This window comes from Crinia signifera, chromosome 5, assembly GCF_055691185.1.
Source record: "Crinia signifera chromosome 5, ASM5569118v1, whole genome shotgun sequence".
In the NCBI taxonomy this organism is placed as follows: Eukaryota; Metazoa; Chordata; class Amphibia; order Anura; family Myobatrachidae; genus Crinia; species Crinia signifera.
The window spans coordinates 9,511,149-9,537,632 of NC_139221.1; the positions used below are offsets into that span (position 1 = coordinate 9,511,149).

At 46.7% G+C, this 26,484-nt stretch overlaps 1 protein-coding gene across 1 annotated transcript in view; it reads right to left on the minus strand.

Annotated features, from left to right (window-relative positions):
- Positions 1–26,484, minus strand: part of VIPR1 (vasoactive intestinal peptide receptor 1) — a 182,186-nt gene that overhangs the window by 57,869 nt on the left and 97,833 nt on the right. Inside the window, exons 3-5 of the mRNA XM_083186663.1 lie at positions 26,323–26,430; positions 9,345–9,448; positions 7,439–7,533 (exon numbers count right to left, since the gene is read on the minus strand). Of these exons, the coding sequence (XP_083042789.1) occupies positions 7,439–7,533; positions 9,345–9,448; positions 26,323–26,430 (307 nt within the window). The remainder of the gene's footprint in view (positions 1–7,438; positions 7,534–9,344; positions 9,449–26,322; positions 26,431–26,484) is intronic.

A 26,484-nucleotide genomic window follows, 5' to 3' on the forward strand; every position in this document is an offset into this window, starting at 1 on the left:
GCAGAGGGATGAGAGAACGTTACTCAGTCAGTCCAGATGTCCCAATCATCCAATGAATACAGGGGGAGTTGTGTCAAACCTTCTAAAGAGGTCAGCTGGCGAAGATGGGCACATTGGCCAATCCGCTTCTGCGGGTGTCTGTAGAAGATGCATCTCCACATTATTGGCACAGCTCAGCCATTGCTCAGCTGGCACTTTGTGGTCTATGTACTAAGCCTTCTTGAGAGATGAAGTGGACAGAGATGAAGTAAGCCTTGTAGAGAGATAAAGTTAGGGGCGGGGTGGAGGGACGGCTGGATTTTGAATCTGGGACCTCTCACGAACCCCAACGTGAAATCATTGTACATTTACTTACGTATACAGTGTACTAGTGCTTATTTTGCACAGTATTATACTAGCAGGCTCGCACTTACTGTACGTGGAGCCTAAAAAGATTTATTGGCCTATTTTTACCTTCCTCTAATCAGATAGGGTAATGACAGTCTGGGAAACAGAAGAGAGGTGCCATTCCTCCGGCTGAACCCATAATGCACTCTGATTTATCTCTAAACTGCAGAAGCGCCTTCTCCCCTGACGCCGTCCCCTCTGAGCCCTGCATTCAGGTGGCGGAGATTGTGTCAGAGCCCAAAGATAAAGAGGCTTCAGGATAAGTGTCAGGAAGTGGCGAGGTGATCTCTATATCGCTAGACACCTGTCACGGAGCGCTGGTCTCTGCATGTGGGGCGGGGTGAGGGACGGTTACACCGGAAAAATGAGCTCTGTAACAGAACCGACCCCCTATTTATGTGTAAGTCCTACAACAGCGCATTAATCCATTAGCGGACACGAAGAGGTTTAGGATGGCCGCCTGAGTGCGCTGAGGGTAAAAGCAAGATGTTCATTACTTCAAAATGCCCATTAGTCGGTGCCAGAGGTGCCCGAGGGTCACTACCATAATCCTCTTATCTGCAGCTTGACTATAATGAGAATTAACCGCAGAACCCACTCAGTCACTTACGGCTGCCATTGGCCGGATAATCATTACATAAGAGACACAGGTGCATCTGTAGAGTGACGCTTGTTCCCGTGTTTCGTCTTGGAGACACCGCCATAATTGCAATTGATGACCAAGGTCAGAACCAGGCGGCGTGTCTATCACACTGAATTGTTTATACGCTTACGATAAAGCGCGGCAGATGCATTGCTTTATAATCATCTGCTGCTAGTTACAATACACATGGCTGTATTTACTGACCAGTGGCTTATCCTGCTGCTAATGAGTCCTCTGCTGCACTGAGAGATGCTCACGGCCGGCGCATCATCCTGTACACCGGCTACAGAGCTGTCACACCAATCCCTGCTGCATCATCCCGCACACCGGCTACAGAGCTGTCACAACTAACCCTGCTGCATCATCCCGCACACCGGCTACAGAGCTGTCACACCTAACCCTGCTGCATCATCCCGCACACCGGCTACAGAGCTGTCACACCAATCCCGGCTGCATCATCCCGCACACCGGCTACAGAGCTGTCACACCAAACCCTGCTGCATCATCCTACAGACTGGCTACAGAGCTGTCACACCAATCCCTGCTGCATCATCCAGCACTCCGGCTACAGAGCTGTCACACCAAACCCTCCTGCATCATTCTGCACACTGGCTACAGAGCTGTCACACCAAACCCTGCTGCATCATCCTACAGACTGGCTACAGAGCTGTCACACCAATCCCTGCTGCATCATCCCACAGACCAGCTACAGAGCTGTCACACCTAACCCTGCTGCATCATCCCGCACACCGACTACAGAGCTGTCACACCTAACCCTGCTGCATCATCCTAAAGACCGGCTACAGAGCTGTCACACCAATCCCTGCTGCATCATCCCACAGACCAGCTACAGAGCTGTCACACCTAACCCTGCTGCACCATCCCGCAGACCAGCTACTAACCCTGCTGCACCATCCCGCAGACCAGCTACAGAGCTGTCACACCTAACCCTGCTGCATCATCCCGCAGACCAGTTACAGAGCTGTCACACCAATCCCTGCTGAATCATCCCACAGACCTGCTACAGAGCTGTCACACCTAACCCTGCTGCATCATCCCGCAGACCAGCTACAGAGCTGTCACACCTAACCCTGCTGCACCATCCCGCAGACCAGCTACAGATCTGTCACACCAATCCCTGCTGCATCATCCTGCAGACCTTCTACAGAGCTGTCACACCAATCCCTGCTGCATCATTCTGCAGACCAGCTACAGAGCTGTCACACCTAACCCTGCTGCATCATCCCGCAGACCTGCTACAGAGCTGCCACACCAATCCCTGCTGCATCATTCTGCAGACCAGCTACAGAGCTGTCACACCTAACCCTGCTGCACCATCCCGCAGACCAGCTACAGAGCTGTCACACCTAACCCTGCTGCATCATCCTGCAGAACCTGCTACAGAGCTGTCACACCAATCCCTGCTGCATCATCCTACAGACTGGCTACAGAGCTGTCACACCAATCCCTGCTGCATCATCCAGCACTCTGGCTACAGAGCTGTCACACCAAACCCTCCTGCATCATCCTGCACACTGGCTACAGAGCTGTCACACCAAACCCTGCTGCATCATCCTACAGACTGGCTACAGAGCTGTCACACCAATCCCTGCTGCATCATCCCACAGACCAGCTACAGAGCTGTCACACCTAACCCTACTGCATCATCCCGCACACCGACTACAGAGCTGTCACACCTAACCCTGCTGCATCATCCTAAAGACCGGCTACAGAGCTGTCACACCAATCCCTGCTGCATCATCCCACAGACCAGCTACAGAGCTGTCACACCTAACCCTGCTGCATCATCCTAAAGACCGGCTACAGAGCTGTCACACCAATCCCTGCTGCATCATCCCACAGACCAGCTACAGAGCTGTCACACCTAACCCTGCTGCATCATCCCGCACACCGACTACAGAGCTGTCACACCTAACCCTGCTGCATCATCCTAAAGACCGGCTACAGAGCTGTCACACCTAACCCTGCTGCATCATCCCGCAGAACCTGCTACAGAGCTGTCACACCTAACCCTGCTGCACCATCCCGCAGACCAGCTACAGAGCTGTCACACCAATCCCTGCTGCATCATCCTACAGACTGGCTACAGAGCTGTCACACCAAACCCTCCTGCATCATCCTGCACACCGACTACAGAGCTGTCACACCTCACCCTGCTGCATCATCCAGCACACCGGCTACAGAGCTGTCACACCAATCCCTGCTGCATCATCCTACAGACTGGCTACAGAGCTGTCACACCTCACCCTCCTGCATCATCCTGCACACCGACTACAGAGCTGTCACACCAATCCCTGCTGCATTATCCTACAGACTGGCTACAGAGCTGTCACACCAAACCCTCCTGCATCATCCCGCACACCGGCTACAGAGCTGTCACACCAAACCCTCCTGCATCATCTTGCACACTGGCTACAGAGCTGTCACACCAAACCCTGCTGCATCATCCTACAGACCGGCTACAGAGCTGTCACACCAAACCCTGCTGCATCATCCCGCAGACCAGCTACAGAGCTGTCGGTACTTATGTAATATCTGGGCTCCCATTTTTCATATGAGACCGCGTCCGCTCGCCACACTATATAAAATCAACTCCATGCGTAGTTGTATAGTAGGGGTATGAAAAAATGGGGTGCATTTAACATGGGAGCCCAGATAATACATAAGTACAGAGCTGTCACACCTAACCCTGCTGCATCATCCTATAGACCAGCTACAGAGCTGTCACACCTAACCCTGCTGCATCATCCCGCACACCGGCTACAGAGCTGTCATATCAGGGCATGAAGTTACCATCCTGTGGTCTGATCAGGGCATTTCTCTTTCCAAGGAGACTAGCAGCATAGTAATCATACAAGCTCTGTTGCTACTCAGAGACATGTAAGATAGAGAGGCACCACCCTCCTTAGTAAATAAGCACCCGTAATACTGAACTAATTCCTAAACAGGAATATAGATACTATACTATACTAGACGTATACTATGTAACATGAGATGTTTGGCGTATTACCCAGGACTCTGTATCTTTCTTTCTGGATCTGTCAGCTGTGTATTTTGCTAAGCAGAATTTATTTCTACCGCTGCTGGATGCAGCTCGGCAGATCTCTAAATTACAGCAATTTGGACAGCAGCCCTGTGTCATAGTACAGCATAACAAATACAGGAACACACAAGTCTCCGCTAAAATAAAGTGCATCAATAAAACAAATCCAGTTGAAGGCGTGAATAAGCCAATGACTAATTTCATCTAGAGGTGGGAAGAGATTTTACTGTGCCAAGAGAAGAACTGGGCTACCTGATCCATTTTATGCCCTCTAACAAAATATCCTGTTGCACAATGCACCTTGCCATAATTCGGCGTCCGGGGTTGGAGCCAAAGCTCGCTCCATATTTGGTTACGCATTAACAAATTCAATGTTTTTGGAGACTACGAAAAGACACAATGTAATGGAGCTAAGCTGTAAATACTAGTAAATATTGGCCATTGCAGCGTTGTTGGCTGAATGGATGTGTCCTTGTTTCAAAACATGATTCATATCTACAAAATAATTAAAGCCAAGCTCAATTCCTCAGAGAACAATTGTAGAGCAATAATCCAATGTCAAAGGCAATATATATCCTAGTGAGGGAATACAGACCCCGGGGGGGGGGGGGGTCGGCTGTATATCTCCTCGTGTGCACTCAGGAATACTTGGAATGTTCTAGGTTGTTGCTGGGTTTTTATGGAGAATATGGTTACAAATAGAAGATTAAAGGGACATTACTTCAAAGCAGGAAAGCAGGAGACCGAACATTTATTTTGTGCGCTAGAATTCTGAACCCCCCACACTTCAGCCTTAAACCATGATGTATATAAATCTTTTTTACAGTGTTGTTTGAAACGAACACACAGTGTAAAATGTGCTGTTCAGAGTGACTCTTGGTATGGGGTACCCTCTCCTCCCCTTATCACAAAGAGGACATAAATATGCATCGCTGACCAGTTATGGGCAAGCTGCCGCCGTTTCAAGTGCCCCCCCCCCCCACCCCAATCTGTTAACCCTTTGAGTGCCAAGGGAATTTGTCAAAATAGGTGTGAAAATTGCCAAACAAACCCTCTCATTAAAACCTGTGAGTGCCAGCGAAAACAAAAAGGTAGTCTTTGGCGCTAGGGACCAGCGGGGTTTATCTTGTCACCCTGCAGCCACCGCGTTAGAGGAATGCCGGCCTCTAAACAACAAAAGAGGTTATAATTAGTGTCCAATTGACACTGTAGTATTTTAGAGTGCATATATGTATGTAATGTTGTGTATATGTGTTTTTAAATAAATTTGTTATTCATTCTTGTCTCACCCAAGCGCCCCACGTTATTTTTGATCTTTGAGTGCCAGCGCTGCTGTGAGAGATCCCCAAAATATCCGCTAAGAATGGCAGTACCTCTGACACGGACGGTTCTCTTTTTGGGTGCAGTATTTAACTAAACTTCAATGAATGAACTTGGCCGTATGTGTACTTCATATACTGCAAGAACAGTCGCTGTGGGCGGCGCCGGCATTTTTAGCGGATATTTTCAGGATCTCTCAAAGCAACGATGGCGCTCAAAGGGCACAAATTCACCCTCATTTTTGCAACAAAAGAGAGGTTTGCCAGATGGAGAAGCCAAAAGACATTAGCCGGGGGGATTTAGGGATGGGGGGATGCGGGTGACGGAATGGACAGTTTTCTATTCCCCATTCTTCACGCAGTGACCTGTAAGGGTTACGTCTGCGTTCTGGGTATGTTGTGGTCCCTCGGCCATCTGCCGGTGTATTGCTAGAATCATCCTACAGGGTACCTGGTGTGGCATCTTCCGTGTCTGTGACTGGTATTGCTACTTATATATATATATATATATATATATATATATATATATATATATATATATATAGTACGTTTCATCAGAGGCTTTGGAAACATAAAGCAAAGTTACACTTTAGGCCAACCATAAATCTCTTTTGGATAAAGACGTAAAAGTGCGGATTCTGGGAGATGACCGTTTGTTCCAGACCTGTGTGGTGGATCAGTCTGACGCGCACTACGCATGTCCCGTAACTTACTGCCTGCCAATCCCATACCCATAAAAACCAGATGTTATATAAATAGACTGGATTCCGTATGTACCAAGCTGCGAGGAGAGATACAGACAGCTGGGAGGCGGCGGATTTTCTCATCGGACGCATTCATCGGATGCACGCGACGCGGCCATTTGGGGGATTAGTTAAAGTTGACCGGTCGATGAACAAACGCGTTTCATAGCCTCAGCATTTATAGAAAGCTATAGCGACAGTTATGTTCTCCAGCGCGCGCTCATTATTTTCTGATTGGAACCGTTAGAGCCCTCGGTGATAAGTGCATGAGATTCGTGTGATTATCTCACTGATCACAGATAAAATGACTTTCTGCAGTTGGCGTGGACTAGTAATTAAGGTCTTCATAGCAAAGCTGCATTACCACCTATCATATATATATGTCAACTGAGTCTCCGAAACACTGCCATCTGCTGGTAGGGAGTGAAACTATATCTCCTTCTCACACAAGCACTAACACAGAAGGTAGCAGAGAAGCTTTCGAAGCTTTTGCCAGTAGGTCAACAGCAAATGGTTGAAATGCACAAGGTTGACATAAAAAAGTGTTGACATAAATAATGGAAATATTCGACACATGAAATGCAGACATGCATCATGTGGTTCTTTTGCTTATGTTGACCTTTTGTCTATGACAACTTTGTGCATGTCAATCATATGGTGTCGACGTACAACTGTCACCATATCGATTGCAAACCATTACACTGTATTTCCACATAAAACACTGAAATAAATCAATTAACAAAAATTTAATTGTTAGATGGACCATTATTATCCCCCATATATAGCGGTAGAGGTCTTCCTCCATATAGCGGTAGAGGACTTCCCCCATATAGCGGTAGAGGACTTCCCCCATATAGAGGTAGAGGACTTCCCCCATATAGCAGTAGAGGTCTTCCCCCATATAGCGGTAGAGGACTTCCCCCATATAGCGGTAGAGGACTTCCCCCATATAGCGGTAGAGGACTTCCCCCATACAGCGGTAGAGGACTTCCCCCATATAGCGGTAGAGGACTTCCCCCATATAGCGGTAGAGGACTTCCCCCATATAGCGGTAGAGGACTTCCCCCATACAGCGGTAGAGGACTTCCCCCATATAGAGGTAGAGGACTTCCCCCATATAGCGGTAGAGGACTTCCCCCCATATAGAGGTAGAGGTCTTCCCCCATACAGCGGTAGAGGACTTCCCCCCATACAGCGGTAGAGGACTTCCCCCATATAGCGGTAGAGGTCTTCCCCCATATAGCGGTAGAGGACTTCCCCCATATAGCAGTAGAGGACTCACCTGAATAAGCAGAGGATGATCATGGCTGCGGTGAGCGAGATTAGAGACAAACTGTGGCCAATGGTGTATCCCGTCTTTATCATTCCGAAGAACGCCTGGGAACAAGACAGAATGCTCAGAATTATTCATTTGCCCGTAGCACACAAACCCCACATTAATTCCTGTAAGTCGGACAGTCCCCCAACGCGCCAGCGCACTACATGACCAGCTGCGGAAAACCCCCTGTGATTGGCCAAGGGGCACTTCCGTGGTTTATGTTATCACTGGATTATAGCAGAATTCCCAATGAACAACAAGGAGAGAGAACATGAAATACAAAAACAAAGCAGTAAATGGGGGTACAAGGCGCAACGGAAATTGTCGCAGAGAGTTGCGGCTGCAGCATGGGAGATCTTTGTATAGAGACTCACACAGGTGTGCACATGTCACACATCAGACTGACCACTGTGAGCCAGCAATCCAGCATGCTGCCTGCACACAGTTTATTAATGTGGCACATTTTGAGCGAGAAAGATGCTAAGCTCATCCGGGTCACCTGGGACCTGGCGCACTGGGAGGGGCAACAATCTGCTGCAGACTGCGGACTGGCCTGGCAAGTGATATGTAACTCTCAGTACTAGTCACCCCTATGTTCGGTAGTGATGCAGTTATATTACCGGCTGACGGAACGGCTGCCAGGGCAGGTTAGGGTCACAGGCTCTGCTATTCGTTACGCATTACCACAACGGAATGTTTTTGACGCTAAAGTGTTTTTTTTTTTTTTTTTTTATATTATAGCTAGAATAAAGAGGGATCTCCTGGTACGTAGGTGACATAAATGGTTAAAAAGGGATTTCTGCAGCCATGTATATGCTGGTACTTGTAGTACTGCAGTTCGCGCTTTGTTGCACGTGAGGACTATAAATAAACCCGCAGCGATAAGTGCTGCGTGAGAGACGGATCTAACAACCTGCTCTTCCTACAAGTACTCTGGAGTGTTGTCTTGGGGTAGAGAACGTCAGCAGGCCAGTCATTGTCACAGATACGTCCAATACTACACTCCGAGACCTTTACGTCGTTACCCCATCCAGTACCACTCAGCTGGTGACTCACCCAACACCAGTCATTATGGCATCGGGTGCAGGAGGCGCAGGGCTACGATCTGTAGGATTAATGGCCCTTCACTCACCAGCAAATCCCAAAGTGTGTACAGATGCGTCACCGAGAGGTAATCTGTCTCATTCGCCCATTAATAACAACATCAAGTATCTCAGTAGAATAGAATGGGGTGTAACAGTGTAAGCCCAAAATAGGGGAGCCTCTCCTGGTGATATTATGGGGCCTGTTTATGAGTGGAATACAGTTGCGTCTATGGGGGTATTCAATGCAGGATCACGGCTGTCGATCCCTCGAGACAGCCATGATCCTGGCCCATTTGCCCGACAGCAAATTGGCAGGTGGGATTAACCCCTTGGGGTTATCTGTAGGTGTATGGCTCCCTAAGAATAACACAGTCAGTATTTACCCGGCACAGAGACAAAACAACTCTCCCAAATCTAACTCTCTCTGCACCTGTTACATCTGCCCCACCTGCAGTGCAGCATGCTTTTGTCCATTGCAGCTTACTAAGCGGCCTGAGTCTGACCCATTGTTACAGGAAGATCAGGGCTGCAGGAGACCTATGCGATTGCTCAGTGCCACCTCCCCAGCGCCTCCCGCTACGTCGGCATACATATTAATATTCCCTGCAGCTGCCGACATGGAAATCGCGGACTAACCGGATTTAGAAGCGATATCTGCAGACGTGGAACTAATGCTCCCAATCCCTCCTTTATTAGTGACATTAAACACAAACCCCGGATAAGACAAGCAGCGTGGCGGCAGTAAGCGGAGGCCATCTTGTATGTGCTGACGCAGTGTGCAGTACCTGTTCTGTCGGCGTGTCGTTGTTGGAGAACCCGCAGGCGGACATGTAGGACGCTGGGAACATCTGGGACCAGCCCTCGCTCGTGCAGTTTCTGGAGACGTTGCCTGAAACAGGAATTTCATATCCATTATTATTATATCATGCACTCGCCAAGTCATCCTGGTCCCATAGCAACCAATACATCCCGTTTATCATTTTCTAGGATGCAAAAGAAAAGAGATTGACAGAATCCTATTGGTTGCTATGGGCAACAACACCTTGTTTCATTTTTTAGACACATTTGTAAATTTAAGGTCGACATACTGTACATCGGGTCGACCACTGAAGGTCGACAGTGTTTAGGTCAACACCTGAATAGGTAGACATGAGTAAGATCGACAGGGTTGGAAGGATGTCACGCGCATTAGGTCGATAATGGGAAGGTCAACAGTAAAAAGGTCTACATATTTCATGTTTTTTTTGAGCCGGCATGTGCCGACAGGCGGTATTTCATGCCCTACAATCCACTAGGGCGTGGCGGGAGAATAAAATGGTGTGCGGGGCGCAGCGAGGCTCCGTGCCTGAAATATGGCAAGGGCAGCGAACAATGCGAGTGGACGCGGTGCACTTAAATGGTGTGCATGTCAACTGTGTTGACATCTGGAACGAAAAACGGGAAAAAAAAACAAGCTGTACAGAGTGTGAGCGGCGATTCGTTTAGTTCACCAGGCGGCTTAATACACGGTCAGCCATCATTGGGAAGCCGGTGGGGATGTGACTGCGACACACAATCCTTCTACTGCTTACTGTATATGTGTAAGGACACAGATCTCTGCAAGTGACGCAATGCGGCCTTTCCATATAGGGCCGACACTGAGTGGTAATCCAGCGACTTTCCCGGATAAATCTCTTTATACCTCACTTCTGTATCCTGTATATAACACACTGCTGGCGGACGTGCGGTTATTCCTCCCCGGCAGCTACACAACAATCTGCTGCTCAACACAAAGGCGCTGACACACTAACAGGCATAGCGTAATCCAGAGTCTACGACCATTTACATAAAATCCTCCAAAACAATATTATAGCAGGGTAACAAGGCCGGCTGAGGGCCTAATTCAGTTGTACGCAAATATAGGCGGTGATTCTGGTTGGTTTGCAAAAGGAAACTCCTTGTTTAGGACAAAACCATGCTGCACTGCACTGGGGCAGATGTAGCGCGTGCAGAGGGGCGTACCACACCCATGTAGAGAGAGTTAGATTTGGGTGGAGTGTTTTCAAACTGAAATCTAAATTGCGGTGTAAGAATAAAGCAGCCAGTATTTACCCTGCAAAGAAACAAAATAACTCACCCAAACTCTCTCTGCACCTGTTACATCTGCCCCACCTGCAGTGCAGCATGGTTTTGTCCGTAAAGAAGGAGTTTGCTTTTGCACACCAACCAGAATCACCGCCATAATTTAATTTGTGTTTTTTTAGGCTAATGTTAGCAAGTGGCGCTACACCTCAGGAATGAGAAGAAACGCCTTCGGAGCCATTGCGCGCTCATTCTCAATTGCATACACGTTCGTAAGCCGACACAAGTAAAAAGGTTGCCACGTGAAAAGGTCAACATAAGATTTCACGTTTTTTTGGTGTCCATGTTGACACCTGAGCACGAGAAGCCCCAAGTAATACACCACATCCCGCCGATGTGCATGAATGGTAAAGTAGAAAAACATATGTCCTACACATACTTGGCTAGCCTCCGGGAATGGCAGGGTGGCCCTCCCGGTCCTTTGGAAAGGTGCGCAAGTCCCCCTTTTTCCCCAGAGGCCCCCACAACCCCCCACCACTCGGCCACCCATAGCAGAGTACGAGTTGGTGGCCTCAGGGGCACCGGATAAAGTGGTTCAAATTGTAACGTGTCATCAAAGCCCCACCCCCACTATACAGAGCCTGGGTTTTGGTAAATTAAAGCCAGGGGTGGGGCTACAATGATGTGATCATGGAGCCACACCCATGACAAGCCCACCTGCCTGCTTGACCACGCCCCTTAACCCCCTACTACACTGCCCGGAATAGGGGACACTAAAGTGGATCCAAAAACATGAACACATTTTTTTTTAAGCTCCTGTATTGACCACTGCCATACTGACCTATTGCATGTGTGGACCATTTCACCATGTCCACAATATGTACAGGGTTTGTATAAAAAGTAATGAGGCCAAAAGCGGGAAAAAATATTCACTAAAGATATTGCTACAAACAAGAAATATTCTTCACAATAAGACCCTTGTGCGTGGACACACTGCTGGCAAAGCATTGTCCTTCTCTGGAACTTCCTTCAAGCAGCGCTTCAAAACCGCTTTGACCTCTGCCATGGCGGTGTACTTCACTCGGGGGAACTGGAAAAAGTCCTCCGGGGCCAGATCGGGACTGTAGGGGGGGCTGGGGAAGCGTTGTGATGCTGTTCCGGGCCAGGTAGTCGTTGACTATGAAGCAGGTGTGTCTTGGTGCATTATGATGCAGATTCCAACTGGCGGCAAAGCACTTTCTGGATCATGGCCAACGTCTCCATAGCCCATTTTCCGAGTCCCACACAGAATATAATGGCGTAGCGCTGTTCGATTGAATGTTGCATTTTTAAGCTTCAACCGAACCTAGGGACCACTAAAACCACGATGCGAACCACACGGAAGCTTGTAGGCGACTGATGCTCGGTGCGTGTTGAAGCGGACTTCCCCCTCCATCGAACCCACCTGGAGCAAGCGAGCTGCGAAGTAAGTCGGGTAAAAAAAAAAAAAGGTTTCTTTACTTTTAATACAAACCCTGTATGTCGATCATATGATGTCGACCCACTGAGGATTTTTGCGTTTTGCCTGGACATTGTACAGGCCTCTGAGGTATATCTGCGAGATGCAGGAGTTGGCCGCATTCCCTACACCAGTATTCACCAGTTGGAGCGTTCTGCGAGAGCTTCTGGAACTGGCAATGCCGTACGTCGGCAGAGAGGGTCTACCTGCTAATTGGCAGCTGAATGGTAAACGAGGAATCAGAGAAGAGAACTGACCTTTGGGTGTGCTCAGAGGGGAGTGCGATGGTGGAATGTTAAGTAGCGAGTCTTTGAAGTCTGATTAGAACGATGAAAGAGTTACTTCCAATGGGGATTTGCAGCAGGACGGGAAAACGCTTTGTCTTTCACAGGGTGAAAAAAATTATTCTTACAGGTGCAAAACTTGAAAAAAATTGGCAGAGTCGGAGCCGGTTCCAGTAATTGGCTTATTGTATTAGCAAATAAATGATGCTCGTTATCTGCCAATGATACGGTGGCGTCTCAGTTTAATTAAAATCTAATTATATCCTCCTGCTGCCTGTGTCTGTGTAGGGATTTACTAACATCCAGCTTGTGTCTCTGTACACGCGTCTCTCTGTGTATCTGTACGTGTGTGTGTCTGTGTGTCTCTGTACGTGTGTCTGTGTGTCTCTGAGGGGGACCCCAGCAGTCAGATTAGGCACCTTCATCGCAGACCCCTGCGCCGCTCTAACCACGATCCGGTCTTCTGTTTACTTCTGGGGCTCCGCCCCCCCTGACCGGGACTTAGGCCCGCCCACCAGCCAATCATGGTCCGGCATCGGGAAATTCTGGACCATGATTGGCTGGTGGGCGGGCCTAAGTCCCAGTCGGGGGGCGGACCCCGAGAAGTAAACACACCGGATCATCTCTACAGCTGCGCAGGGGTCCCGGAGAAGCCCTGAAGACATATGTGAGTATGTTTTCTATCCACAGGTACCCACATGGATACTACTGGACTAGGGGACCGATGCTTCGTGACAACATAGGTAAGTATTGGATGAATGGGCTCTGTGTGTTTATTGTCCCGCATGCTGGGACTTGTGGTTCTCCAAGTCCCTGCATGCGGTGCAGGCTTGCTGGGACTCATAGTTCCACAGCAAGACCCAATAGCTTTTTCTAATTTTACACTTTAATCAGCTCGCTGCCCATCGCCCAGGGGCATCAAGGAAAGTCCTGGGCTTCAGCATGGGCAGGTAAGTTCTGGAGAGGGGGGGGCCCTTCTTTGGGGAGGTCTCCACTTCCCCAGGACCCCTGCCCATGCTGACCGGGATGAATGCCTACCCCCGGCTGTGGCATTACCCTCATGGCTGGTTGGGCCCGGTGCTGGTTCTTGAAATACGGGGGACCCCCTACTCATTTTGTTCCCCGTATTTTGGGTACCAGGACCGGTCCTTGAGCCTGGTGCTGGTTTTATAAATTCGAGGGGAACCCTACTCCGTTTGACCCGTGATTTTATGAAGCCAGGACCGGCTGTTTGAGCCAGGGACTGGTTATGCTCAGGAGGGGGGACCCCACACAGTTTTTTCCCTTTTTTTTATTTAACCCTTTTTTTGGATAGAACCATGCACAGATCACAATGATCTGTGCATGGTTCTGTCAAATTCACCTGTCAGAACCTGGTCTAATTTTTTGACGATTTTTGGTAACGTTTACCAAAAATCGCACCCTATTACATTTGCGAGTTGGCTACTTTAAAATGGGAAAACATCTGGATGCGAATTGAAATGTGACTAAAAATTGCCACTTCAAAATGTGCTATTTCGCGGCAAAAAGTGTGATTTTTTTAACCCCAAATCACACCCTATTACATGTGCGATTTTTGGAAAACGTGGGATTTCGGCTGTTTTTTTTTACCAAAAATCGCACATGTCTTAAAAATAGACCCCTATTACATTTTGCCCTTGAACTTACTTCATGATCCAAGTGGGCATAGCTATAGATTATAATAGTGTATAGAGTTAGATTACAATAATGTATAACGTTAGATTACAATAGTGTATATAGTTAGATTACAATAATGTATAGAATTTAGATTACAATAGTGTATAGAGTTAGATTACAATAGTGTATAGAGTTAGATTACGTATAGTTAGATTACAATAGTGTATAGAGTTAGATTACAATAATGTATAGAGTTAGATTACAATAGTGTATAGAGTTAGATTACAATAATGTATAGTTAGATTACAATAGCGTATCGAGTTAGATTACAATAGTGTATAGAGTTAGATTACAATAGTCTATAGAGTTTGATTACAATAGTGTATACAGTTTGATTACAAAAATGTATAGAGTTATATTACAATAATGTAAAAAGTTAGATTACAGTAGTGGATAGAGTTAGATTGTAATAGTGTACAGAGTTAGATTACAATAGTGTATAGAGTTAGATTACAATAGTGTATACAGTTAGATTACAATAATATATAGAGTTAGATTACCAAAATGTATAGTTATATTACAATAATGTATAAAGTTAGATTACAGTAGTGTATAAAGTTAGATTACAGTAGTGTACAGAGTTAGATTGTAATAGTGTATAGAGTTAGATTACAATAATGTATAGAGTTAGATTACAATAGTGTAGAGTTAGATTACAATCGTGTATAGAGTTAGATTACAATAATGTATAGTGTTAGATTACAATAGTGTATATAGTTAGATTACAATCGTGTATAGAGTTAATTACAATAATGTATAGAGTTAGATTACAATAGTGTATATAGTTAGAATGTAATAGTGTATAGAGTTAGATTACAATAGTGTATAGAGTTTGCTTACAATAGTGTATAGAGTTAGCTTACAATAGAGTATAGAGTTAGCTTACAATAGTGTATAGAGTTAGCTTACAATAGCGTACAGAGTTAGATTACAATAGTGTATAGAGTTAGCTTACAATAGTGTATAGAGTTAGCTTACAATAGTGTATAGAGTTAGCTTACAATAGTGTACAGAGTTAGATTACAATAGTGTGCCTGAAGTAATGAATGTCGGCATTTTGAACATGTCAGTATTTTGACTGTCTGACAAAGCTTGTTGGTATTTTGACCGGGTAAGGGTCATTGGGTCAACCCAATTTAGCTCGACATGCATTGGGTCGACTATCGAAGGTCGATAGGGCTTAGGTCGACAAATGAAATAGGTCGACATGGCTAAATTCGACAGGTCGGCAATTGGAAGGTTGACAATCAAAATGTCGACATAAATTGTTCACAATGCTCACTTATGTGGACACTGCTGGGAGATGTAGTACCAAAGGATGGAGATCGGATAAACATGAGTGCTGCAAAGATTAATACTATAAATCCAATGTAACGTATTAATGAGAACCAGCTCTTCTCCTTGCTGCAGGCCTCTGATAGAATGCGACATTTAAGCAATTTGCAAATCTATTTGCCAACAAAACAAGCACTTCACCTAAACTAGAATACAGACGGAGAATTATGAAGCCGTTCCGTCACCCGGTTCTGGAGAATAATCAAACAGAGACTTAAACGCCAGTTAGCAATTACAGCGGGAGCCCATGGCCGGCCTCACATTCAGTCGCCTCTTTACAATTCCTCTGCTTACAATCCCAAGCTATTAGTGCAAGGCCTGAATCTCATTCGCTGGAGACGGCGGCTCTGAGGAACACAAAGATCTGTATATTTAATTCTTCTGTATGACAGAGTCACAGATAAGAAGATCCACCGCTCACGCCAATCAGCCCCGGGGGGTAACGTCTGTCCCCGAAGACACTTATTATGTCGTGTTTGTGTTGAGACATTTTCTCCAGATGAGACTTTTATATGTCCCGCTGTATAATTACTGTCACATGTTCCACAAATTACTGAGCGCCGAGTATAAAGAGGACACAAAACGCTATGATAACAATTTTGCAGCACACAGGTCCTGACTCAGTGATGTACGGTATTGCGCGCCGCGGGGAAGCACAGTGACGCACAGCTTATATGCTAATGCGCAAGAGGCGTGTGAGGACATAACACCCATGACAGTATCACAGACCCGAGCGCTGCGTCCGGAGATGATGCATTGGAACACTATTGATATCATCGGATTGCAGCATTGGCCGTATGAAGCTTAATTGTTAGCGAGACACATAAAACAATCGATACAGGTTCACGTGTCCCCTTTGATATAAAATACGTAAATAAGGAGCAACAATACATATTTAGTATTGGATTTTCCATTTATTGTCACCCTTATTTATGCATTTGACAGTAAAAGAGAACCCCTAAAGGGGGTATAAAAGAATATTTTATACCCATGTGACAATAAAAAAGACTATTTTGAAAAACACACATTTTAAGTCACATATGGGCAGATGTATTAAGCCTTAACAAGAGATAAATGCAAGGGTGATAAGGAGAGATAAACGTCCAGCCAATCAGCTCCTTACTGACTTTTTTCAAACACAGGCTGTAACATGGCAGTTAGCAGGTGATTGGCTGGACAGTTATCTCTCCTTATCACCCTTGGATTTATCTCTTGTTAAGGCGTAATACATCTGAAAGAACAAATGTACAGAACAATCAGCTTCTTTGTCATACATCAGAGTCTTTTCAGAGGTACTTCAGATAATTTCATTGGTTGCCACAGATATGGCTTAATCGAATCAATACCCAACGCGTTTCGTCCTAAGACTTCATCAGGTAAAGCTCAAAATGAAGAAATGGGCTCTAATAATGCCATTTAATTAAAACCTTGATGTAATCATCTTTTATTTACTTATTTACAGGTTCTTATAGCGCAGCAGATTGCATTGCGCTTACAATTGGAAACAGTGATAAAACAGACCGACATAGAGGTAGGAGGGCCCTGCTCGCAAGCTTACAACTTTTATCAATGTTAGGGCCTGGGCGGTTAAAGACCGTGTGGCACGTGTGTGTGTCTTTGTAAGGGGGGAGGGCTGTATGCGTGCGTGTGTGTGTTTAAAACAAAAAAATAAAATAATCACTAATCAATTTTTATCCGACTAAGTAAATATTTATATTAAATAACGCACTCTTTCAGAGATCCTTCTTCATGTGTTCCTCACTGTGGGGGTAATGGGCTCCCCACAGATGTGGAAATCAGGGCAGGAATGATCATTAGCAAATATTTGATATTACCATTGTGTTCTTCTAGGAACCACTCATTGATGGCATCATTAAACCACATAAATACATTAGAGATGAGCCCACAAGTTGGTTTATGGCCGGAACGCGTTTTATGTTCTACTGTAGAGAAAGTTATTGACGTTACTGCAAAGTGGACCTGATTGGCCACAACTTGGGGGATTAAACGCCTTCAGGCTTATTCCATCCTTCTGTTATCATCGTCTTCATCATGGGCTGCATCCTGCTGTGCAACAAGCAGAACAGCAGAGGGTTGCAGTGGGCAAAAATAGCTGCCCGGGCGCTTCCAGAGGCTGGGGCCCAGTACAGCTGTACCCGCAGCAGCCCCCTGTCAGCGGCCTTGAATATGTGTATATAATGTATGTAAGTTACACAGAGTCATTGCAAGCACTTGTACAGTATATGGAGATCTCGGCTCAGCAGATTCTCTTGCCAATCACTGTGCCTGGATTTGAGTGTGGGCACCTGTAATCCCCCCCTGTGTTTGCCTGTGCAGATCTGGCAGCTGTGTGAAATCGGCATTTAGAGGACCCCCGCCACCAACACATGGAAACAATCCAGTTAATCATCTGTAAGAGGAAATGTGAACTGCCCGGAGCAGAAGTAGGAGAGAGTCTCAGCGGCGGAGCGCTCCTGGGGTAGATGGTGCACTTGGCATGAACGCGATACACTTCCACCACTGTACAGGAAAACATTGATCCGTGGTGACAGGTGCACTCTTACACAATCTGGTTCTGCAAATGCTTAGAAGAGAATGAAATATGGGTTTGTTTACCAGCAATAATAGGAGAGGGTTAGTTGTACAAATATTGGCTAAGCTGCACTGACATCTGTCACAACAGAAAGGAAAATCCCGCTACAGAGAATATTCCTAAACATCATCGGAAAATGCCGCTGTGTGACAATGCGAATATAACTATGAAGATAAATGAATCTGATGAGTCCATTCAACTGGTTTCCTAACAACGGTCCCCCCCCCCCCGTCAGTAAATCCTTCCCAGAGATAGTAGACCCCACAGCAGGGACAAATTATTGCTGTTGGGCTCCCAGGACTAGAACACACATGAAGACAATGTGTTGGATCCGGTCCAGATTTCAGAGCAGCAGCAGGGAAACTGGTGTGATCCGTGTTGGACTTAAGGTTATTTTGTCCTGATGGTGGAAGAGCTGCCCAAGTGATAGGCCGGGGTGTGGGCTACAGTAGGGACCACTGGACCTTTCTGAAGAGTTTGTACTATGCTGTGACACCTGTATGCTGCAATGCTATAACCATGCTTGCTTATGCTGATTACCTGGTATGCTGTTAACCGGCCACAAAATAAAAACCAAGACTTCATCTTATCCAGTGTATATGATTCCTTGTCACAACACATTATACTTTATAACCACAGTCTTACTGACAAATAGATGTCCCACAAGCCTCATTCCAACCCTGACTGGGGGACTAGTAGACACCGGGAGCTGGGGATTAATGCCCAAAGGCGGTCCACTGTCATGGGGTAAACGGGCCAAGTGTTTCTATATTATCCAGACATTTTTACCATTCATTCGTGGTCAAGGGAAAGCGTCTATAGGGACCTACAGCCTAACCCGCATGCACTAGCGAATTCTGCCACATATGCTTGCCTCTGACTTGGCGCACGTATTCTACCACACAGAACCAGCCCTACGGTCTGGACGCAGATTCTTCTATCAAAGTTCTATTGGCGAGGCAGAACTGGCGACGGTCTCTGTCATTCGCCCGCCACAAAGAGGACCTCTCAGTAAGCGACCGCGGATTTGTAAAATCATTATTGACAGCAGACCAAAATATCACGTACGTTATTATAAATCCCAGCGAGCGGCTCCAGTACGTGGATATATATATAGCGAAGCTTTGCAGCTTTCCTGCGTGAGATTCAGGATAAATGTCAAACTCATGTAAAGTGTAAGAAAGGATTAAATACAATAAATAAGATCCATGTAAAGCCCCAACATTCGGTTATCAGTGGCCCCGGATGTCACGCAGTCATCGCTTCCTTTGTTGGCTAAATTACGACAGGAGATTTGCGGATCCTCACGTTCATATCAATATAAGATCCCGGATTGTCGGATATACCGGATAGCGCTGCACTAAAGGCCTTTCATCTGCGTCGGCCGGGGGCGGAGTCTCTACTGCTGACCACAGAAGGGCATTAACCCTGTCAGTGCCATGATAAGCTGAAGGCTAAGGGTCGGAAGGTCGACACATATATTATGTTGACAATGGGAAGGTCGACAGTCATTTGAGGCTTCGTGGGCTCTTCGTATTGCTGGGATCACATCCATCGTTCATTCCGGGCTCCCACTGCAGGAATGTGAACAGAAAGGTCTACAGGGCTTTAGGTCGACGGCCAATATATCAACGCCAGAAAATTCGACATGCACTAGGTTGAAATTGACAAAAATGTCGAGATGCAACAGGTCGACATTGAGAAAAGGTCAACACAAGCACAACTGACATGTAAAAGATAGACATATAGAAAAGTCAACATGATTTGTTTTCACGTTTTTGGTGTCATTGTCGACAACTGTCAACATGGACCTCCAATTAGTGCAGCTGTGCTCGCCACCCTTTACTGTTCCCTATTGGTTCCCAGTCCAGGTGGATGTTAAAGCATGAAAAGGGTAAAAAAGATTAAAAACTCATGTCGACCATTATCATGTTGACAATTTGTTTGTGTCGATCTTTTTTCAATGGCCACCCATTTTTGTTGAGATTTTGAAAATAGGCACCGTAAACAGAGGTGGGACCCAAAAACACTGAATGAGTCTCACAATGGCCCTTATTCTTATCGGTGCTGCCGGATCCGAATATGCGGCCAGGACCGTGCGTGTGAAACCCCGCCTTCCATACGGATAGCCAACTCCGTCCGTACGTGGTAAGAAGCTGGCCGAACGGACCGCACGTGTATTTTTCATGGAATACGCCTCCTCCATCTCAGGGAACCTCCCCCATCATTCGATGGTCGCAGACCATCGAATGCAGGACCGAGTGCTCCACCAGCACCCGCAACCTCAGACCACATGGACATTTTTCCGTGCAAAAGCAGGGAACTGGGCGGGCAGCTGACATCCGGAGATGTCATATGTCCACCCCCTACACGAGCGTGACGGCCGCATTACCATACGTACGCCCAGCGTTTGCATGGGAACTCCCATAAAACGCGGGGCGTATGCATATGGTAATGAGCCCAAATAGCCCTTCACGCCCCTCTCCACCCCCTGTTCGGAGTGTTCACATTTCATGCGGGATTTGGCCGTACGCCCCGCTCGCACATGCGCAGACACAAAACATCGGCGGCCCGAACGCACGCGGATATTACCGCACCAACCAGAATAAGGGCCAATGTCATCCCTGGAGTAACGGAATACTGTATACAGAACCCACATCAATAGCAGAAAATACCAGTGAGATAAATGTGATAATAGGTCAGTAATGGAGCAGATGTTCCGGAATTCTCTGTGGCTGGAATTGCAGTTATGGGAATTCCGTGCTCTCTGGGTTACACAGTGCGCCCTGCTCCCGATGACATTGCAGTGAGACATGGATTAGGTATGTGGAATTATTAGCTGTCTTCCACGGTTTCCAGAGCGGCCTCTCAAGAGTTCAAAGCTTTTAATATCGAGGCCAAATGAGAATTCCATAACGGCACAGAAAGGGGATGAGAGCAGCCAGGCGAAGACGCCGTTCCAGCCGTACCAGACATCCCCGACCGCTCCATGGTCACATTAATGGTAATGGATGGTCAAATACGAAAAAGTTCAAAAATGTTTTTTTTTTAAATGATGTGAAAAACTCAGATTTTAATATTTATTTTAAAATGTGGCCGAGGAGATACAAATGTAAGAATAAATGTAAGCTCTCAGGAGCAGGGCCCTCTCTCCTCGTGTGCTTTTCTTAGAATATCTATCTGCCACCCTGATAACTACATCAGTGTCCTGTCCCCTGCTGCATCCGTCTACCGATTCCATCGCCAGCCCTGCCACCATTGCCGGTACCCACCGCCGCCCCAAACCCTCCTAACAATGCCCGTTTCCCTGAAGCAGACACGGGCTGGGCTGGTATGCGCGTGAGAGGCACGTGCGTCCCAGTCTAATGGAGCCCCTCTCCCCCAGAGCTTGCCAGCGGGGAGGTTCTGGTGAGCGCTGAGATTGATAGAGAGGGTCTCCATCTGTATATGTACCATGTACTGTACTTGTCCTGCATTGCCATGTACTTGTTAATTCATAATTCCCTTGTTTTTCGCTAATGTATGTATTGCCAGGCGCTGCGAAACCCTTGTGACGCCATATAAATAAACATAATAATAATTATTTCAAAATAAATAAACCTAAGACGATGCCACCGCTGCTGTGTAGAAGAAAGTCTCGCGCGCAGTACTTGTTACATTGTATACTTTAATCCGACATCTAAACGGCCTTGTTTCTGCCCGCGCGAGCCGCGGATCTCCCAGGATTAGATCCATCCACTTCAGTAGTATTTCCGCTGTCTGGGTAATTCAGGCTCAAACACGGGGTGTAGAGACCAGGAGAGGACGGCGCTCGGCCCCCACCCATGCGAGGAAACACATTACGCTCACACACCCGCCGCACTCGCTGCTCTGGATTCTTTTTTTTCAGTGACTTTGCCAAAGTAAAGTTACACAAATGCTGAAGTATTCCAGCGCTGTATGTAGGTCATTTATGGGAGATGAAAGGACGCACCTGCCGCGCTTACGGGCATCGCTACCAACAACTTTCTACGCGTCAGCAAAATGACTGGGTGTGCGGAAGCGGGACTGGCTTCATACCTGTTAATTGCAATATCCTACACGATGTAATTGCATCATTAGTCATTGAGGAGACTGTAAACTCATTTGAATTTGTTAATTGCGTCTGGCAATGGTAAATATGTAGAGTCATTTTAGTGTTATGCCTTCCGATGTCATAATTGCCATTATGTCTGGTCCACAGATGACATCATATTCGAAGCCGGTGATGTCACTCAGTGCTGTGCCACACCCACAGGCCATCCAGTGATGTCACTCACAGCTGTACCACACCCATATACGGTGTGACATTATCACACACCTATCAGATATAAGTAAGGTCGACAGAGTCTAGTTTGACAGTGAACAGGTTGACCACTATTGGTCGGGAGGCAATACATCGACACATGAAAAGGGTCGACATGATCAAAAGGTGGACGTGAGCTATACAGGAGGGAATGGGAAAATATGGTAAAGGAAGAGAAGAGAAACAATGGCACCTTCACAGAATGGTGAAATCAGCAGGCAGACTTACGGCGCCCGTACATGGCTCGATTTAAAAAAAATGATGTAACGGTTTCCGACCGACCGGAACGACTAATCGTTTAAAAACTTAAGGCACCATACACTATGCGATTTTTCACCCAAGTTCGTCAGATCGGTCCCAGAAATCGGGTGAAATCAGCCAGCACAAATAGCATGTGTGTGACATGGTAATCTGGAATACCTACAGTGGGGATTACAAAGTGGTCCTCCTTCAGGAATTGAGGCTGCATGGACTATTAGCTCCTTGGGATTTTTCAGTTTTTTGTTTTATTGCAAGTCAAGCGCCCACAATTCCTCATCTTGTTCTAGCATGTGTGTGACATTCGATCCGATGCGCATTGGATCGGAGCCGGAGATCGTACGTGCTGCACGCAGGATCTCAGGGTCGGACCCCCTCCCGGTGGCTCGGATCGCAGGTGGTCTCTTCAGCAAGCGGAAAGATGAACGACCCGTCCTGCAGGATCATGGAAACTTCGTTCCATCTGTAGGCATGTTGAAAGATGTGGCCATGTCCCGGCACCGGCATCTCACCTGCGCCGCACCTCCACACCCCGCCTCCTCCGCACCTCTGCACCCTACTGCCGTACCTCTGCACCCCCGCTGCTGGCAGATAGAGAGAGCAGGCGGCAGCGGGCAGGATATTTCAAATGAATAGGGCAGTCGCCGATTAGCTGAGAGAGCCAGCCAATCAGCAGCTGTCCTATTCATTTGAATTCTCCTGCCCGTTGCTGGCCTCTCTCTCAGTCTGCCAGCTGCAAGGGCGCGGAGCAGGGATGACCATCATTGCATCTGGTTATTGATAGTGGCATACTATGCAATGGATGACTATCGATGTGTTTACCTATTGATGGTTATCCATTTTATTTGACTGATTGGCCTGTGGGTCAATCAAAACATGGGGGGTGGAGCTTCACGTTTGTCAGGGGCGGGGCTATGCTCCGTGTCCCGGATCCTTGGGCAACAAAGAAAAAAATAACTATTCTTTTATGCTTGACATCGATGGAGGGAAACCCACTGGTTCTCCCCCATCGATGGCAAAACTATTCTACATCGCCCATAAACCATTAGAATAATCGATGGTCACCTCTAGCGCAGAGGTGCGGCATCGGGGTGCGGCGGCTGGTGGAGGTGTGGCGGTGGGCAGAGTGGCAAACCCTGTCCACACTGAAGGATTGAGTAAACCCTCTAATTGCTCTGTGTGTGGCCATCATCAGGGGTGTTCTAGATTTCAATGGATGTCGGATCTGATATCTATCTGTGTGTGGGCATCTTTACGCCATTCCCGATCGCACCTATTTATCTGCAATGCACTATGGGTAGTAATAGGGTTGGGGAAGCTTTAGCGGAGTGTTCAGATCACTTCCCCCGAGTGCCGGACTCATCGCTTCTGCTCCACGCTCACCTGGGCGGATGCCACGGAAAATATCTTAATAGCTTCTGGAGACGTCTTATGATTTTTAATTGGAACAGTTCATATGATCTGAATTTGGTTCTCGCTGAGCCTGCTGACGAGCTGGATTCATTTTCAGATGGAAGCTCCTAAATTAAAGCGATGATCAAAAGACGGCGTGATTAAGTGTAATTCCTCCCCCCCCGCTGCGCCGGCCGCTTCCATTCTGGTCACCGCGGCGACTTATTTAACTCAAGAGTGCGTGTTATTGTTCCAATTTATGGAGATATTCATATATTAAAGTGCACTAAAGTCTTGGCGAGTGATAAAGTACCAGCCAGTCAGCTGACCGTGCAACAGATCCCATGGGAGAAGCTGCGCAGTGCACGGCCAATCCTCGGTAACGCTGCTTGACCCCTTAGAGTTCAGCACAGGCCCGTGTTTTGGTTTTGGTTCAAATTCATTGTTGTGACTCGGTTTTGGCAGAATCACACCCAAGCGGTACAACATTGATTAATAGAATCACCAGAGGCCGCTTACAGCCGGTAATGGGGTGGGGAGTAGCAATAATGCAAAGTGATGCGCCGCTGATCATTGGTTGGACTCTGACTGTAAGAATTACTACCGGGGTTGCTGCATCTTGTGTTCCACGGCGGAACCTTCCGTCTGTGTTTGCGGGTGACCTCAGGTCAGGTGTCTCCCGTTTTCGGAAAGGTACAGTATTTGTTGTCCGTTTACAGAAATGTCACAGGACTAAAAAGTCTCTTTTTTTCTCTCGCCAAAGAAGGATTGGTGAGTGACACCTGAGATGACTGATACATGAGGTGAGTGACAGCTGAGGTGAGTGACATGTGAGGCGAGTGACAGTTGAGGTGAGTGATACATGAGGTGAGTGACAGCTGATTTGAGTGACACCTGAGGTGAGTAACAGTAGAGTTGAGTGACAGCTGAGGTGAGTGACATGTGAGGCGAGTGACAGTTGAGGTGAGTGATACATGAGGTGAGTGACAGCTGATGTGAGTGACACCTGAGGTGAGTAACAGTAGAGTTGAGTGACAGCTGAGGTGAGTGACAGGTGAGGTGAGTGACAGGTGAGTGACACCATCTCTGGCTCAGTTCAAAAAAGGAGGAGATATAGAAATCTATATCAATTGTTAAAGGCGCTTCAATATGAGTGTGCTTGGCTTACAGCAGCAATCTAAAATTGGGGGAGTCACCTCCAATACAATAAACAAGAAAGCAAGAGTGGGTGATTGCGCTAGAACATACAGTTAAATTAATTCAATTAAATTGTGAATAAAAATAAATATAAAATGGTCAGGTGTGGATATATAATTGAAAATACATTTATTATACCATAATGCAAAAAATGTAAAATTGGATAAAAAGGTAGAATTTAAAAATAGGGACAATGATACAATAGTCACCCAAATCCTTGGAGAGGTGTAGGTAGGACTTTTTAGGGAATTATCCCATCAGGATGTGGTCGTCCTGGGTGAATAATTTTGTAATCCAAGTTGGTTTGGGGAAAACACTCGAGGACCGTTGCCGCTTGTAATCCACAGAATGGTTCCCGGGCTGTGTGTGGCTTGCAAGCCACACACAGCACTCAAACACATTGGAAGCATATCTTTCTACACTTCTCTACATGTAAAGGTGACCGGCCCACAACCACTATCCGAGGCAAAGCAACATCGTGGAGGCACGCCACCTCCTAAAAGAAGCCCGGGAACCATTCTGTGGATTACAAGCGGCAATGGTCCTCGAGTGTTTTCCCCAAACCAACTTGGATTACAAAATTATTCACCCAGGACGACCACATCCTGATGGGATAATTCCCTAAAAAGTCCTACCTACACCTCTCCAAGGATTTGGGTGACTATTGTATCATTGTCCCTATTTTTAAATTCTACCTTTTTATCCAATTTTACATTTTTTGCATTATGGTATAATAAATGTATTTTCAATTATATATCCACACCTGACCATTTTATATTTATTTTTATTCACAATTTAATTTAATTAATTTAACTGTATGTTCTAGCGCAATCACCCACTCTTGCTTTCTGGCTCAGTTCAGACTGACTTTTATCTGTGAGCGGGGGGGGAAGGTTTGGACGGGGGGGGGGGGGTGGTGTTTACATGCTTGCGAGGCAGAAAAAATATGCTGCTTAGTGAGCCAACCTGAATAAGGCCCATATTACAGAACAAGCACCAGCATCCTTCCCTTACAGGACGAGGATCTGGTTATTAACCCCTTAATGAATGACCCACAAGCTACAGCCATTGGTTATTAGGACACAGAGATGACAATGAGTGACACCAGAAGTGCCAATCATACCTTGTGTATTGGCAAACAGTCCGAAGTAATCGGGGCACTTGACGTGCACGACCTCTCCTTCCTGTGCGTCCGGCCAGCATGTTATATTATCCCACATCTGCATGCACGCTGAAAGACAAACAGGAAACAATGCATTTATCCAGGTGTGACATCACTGACACT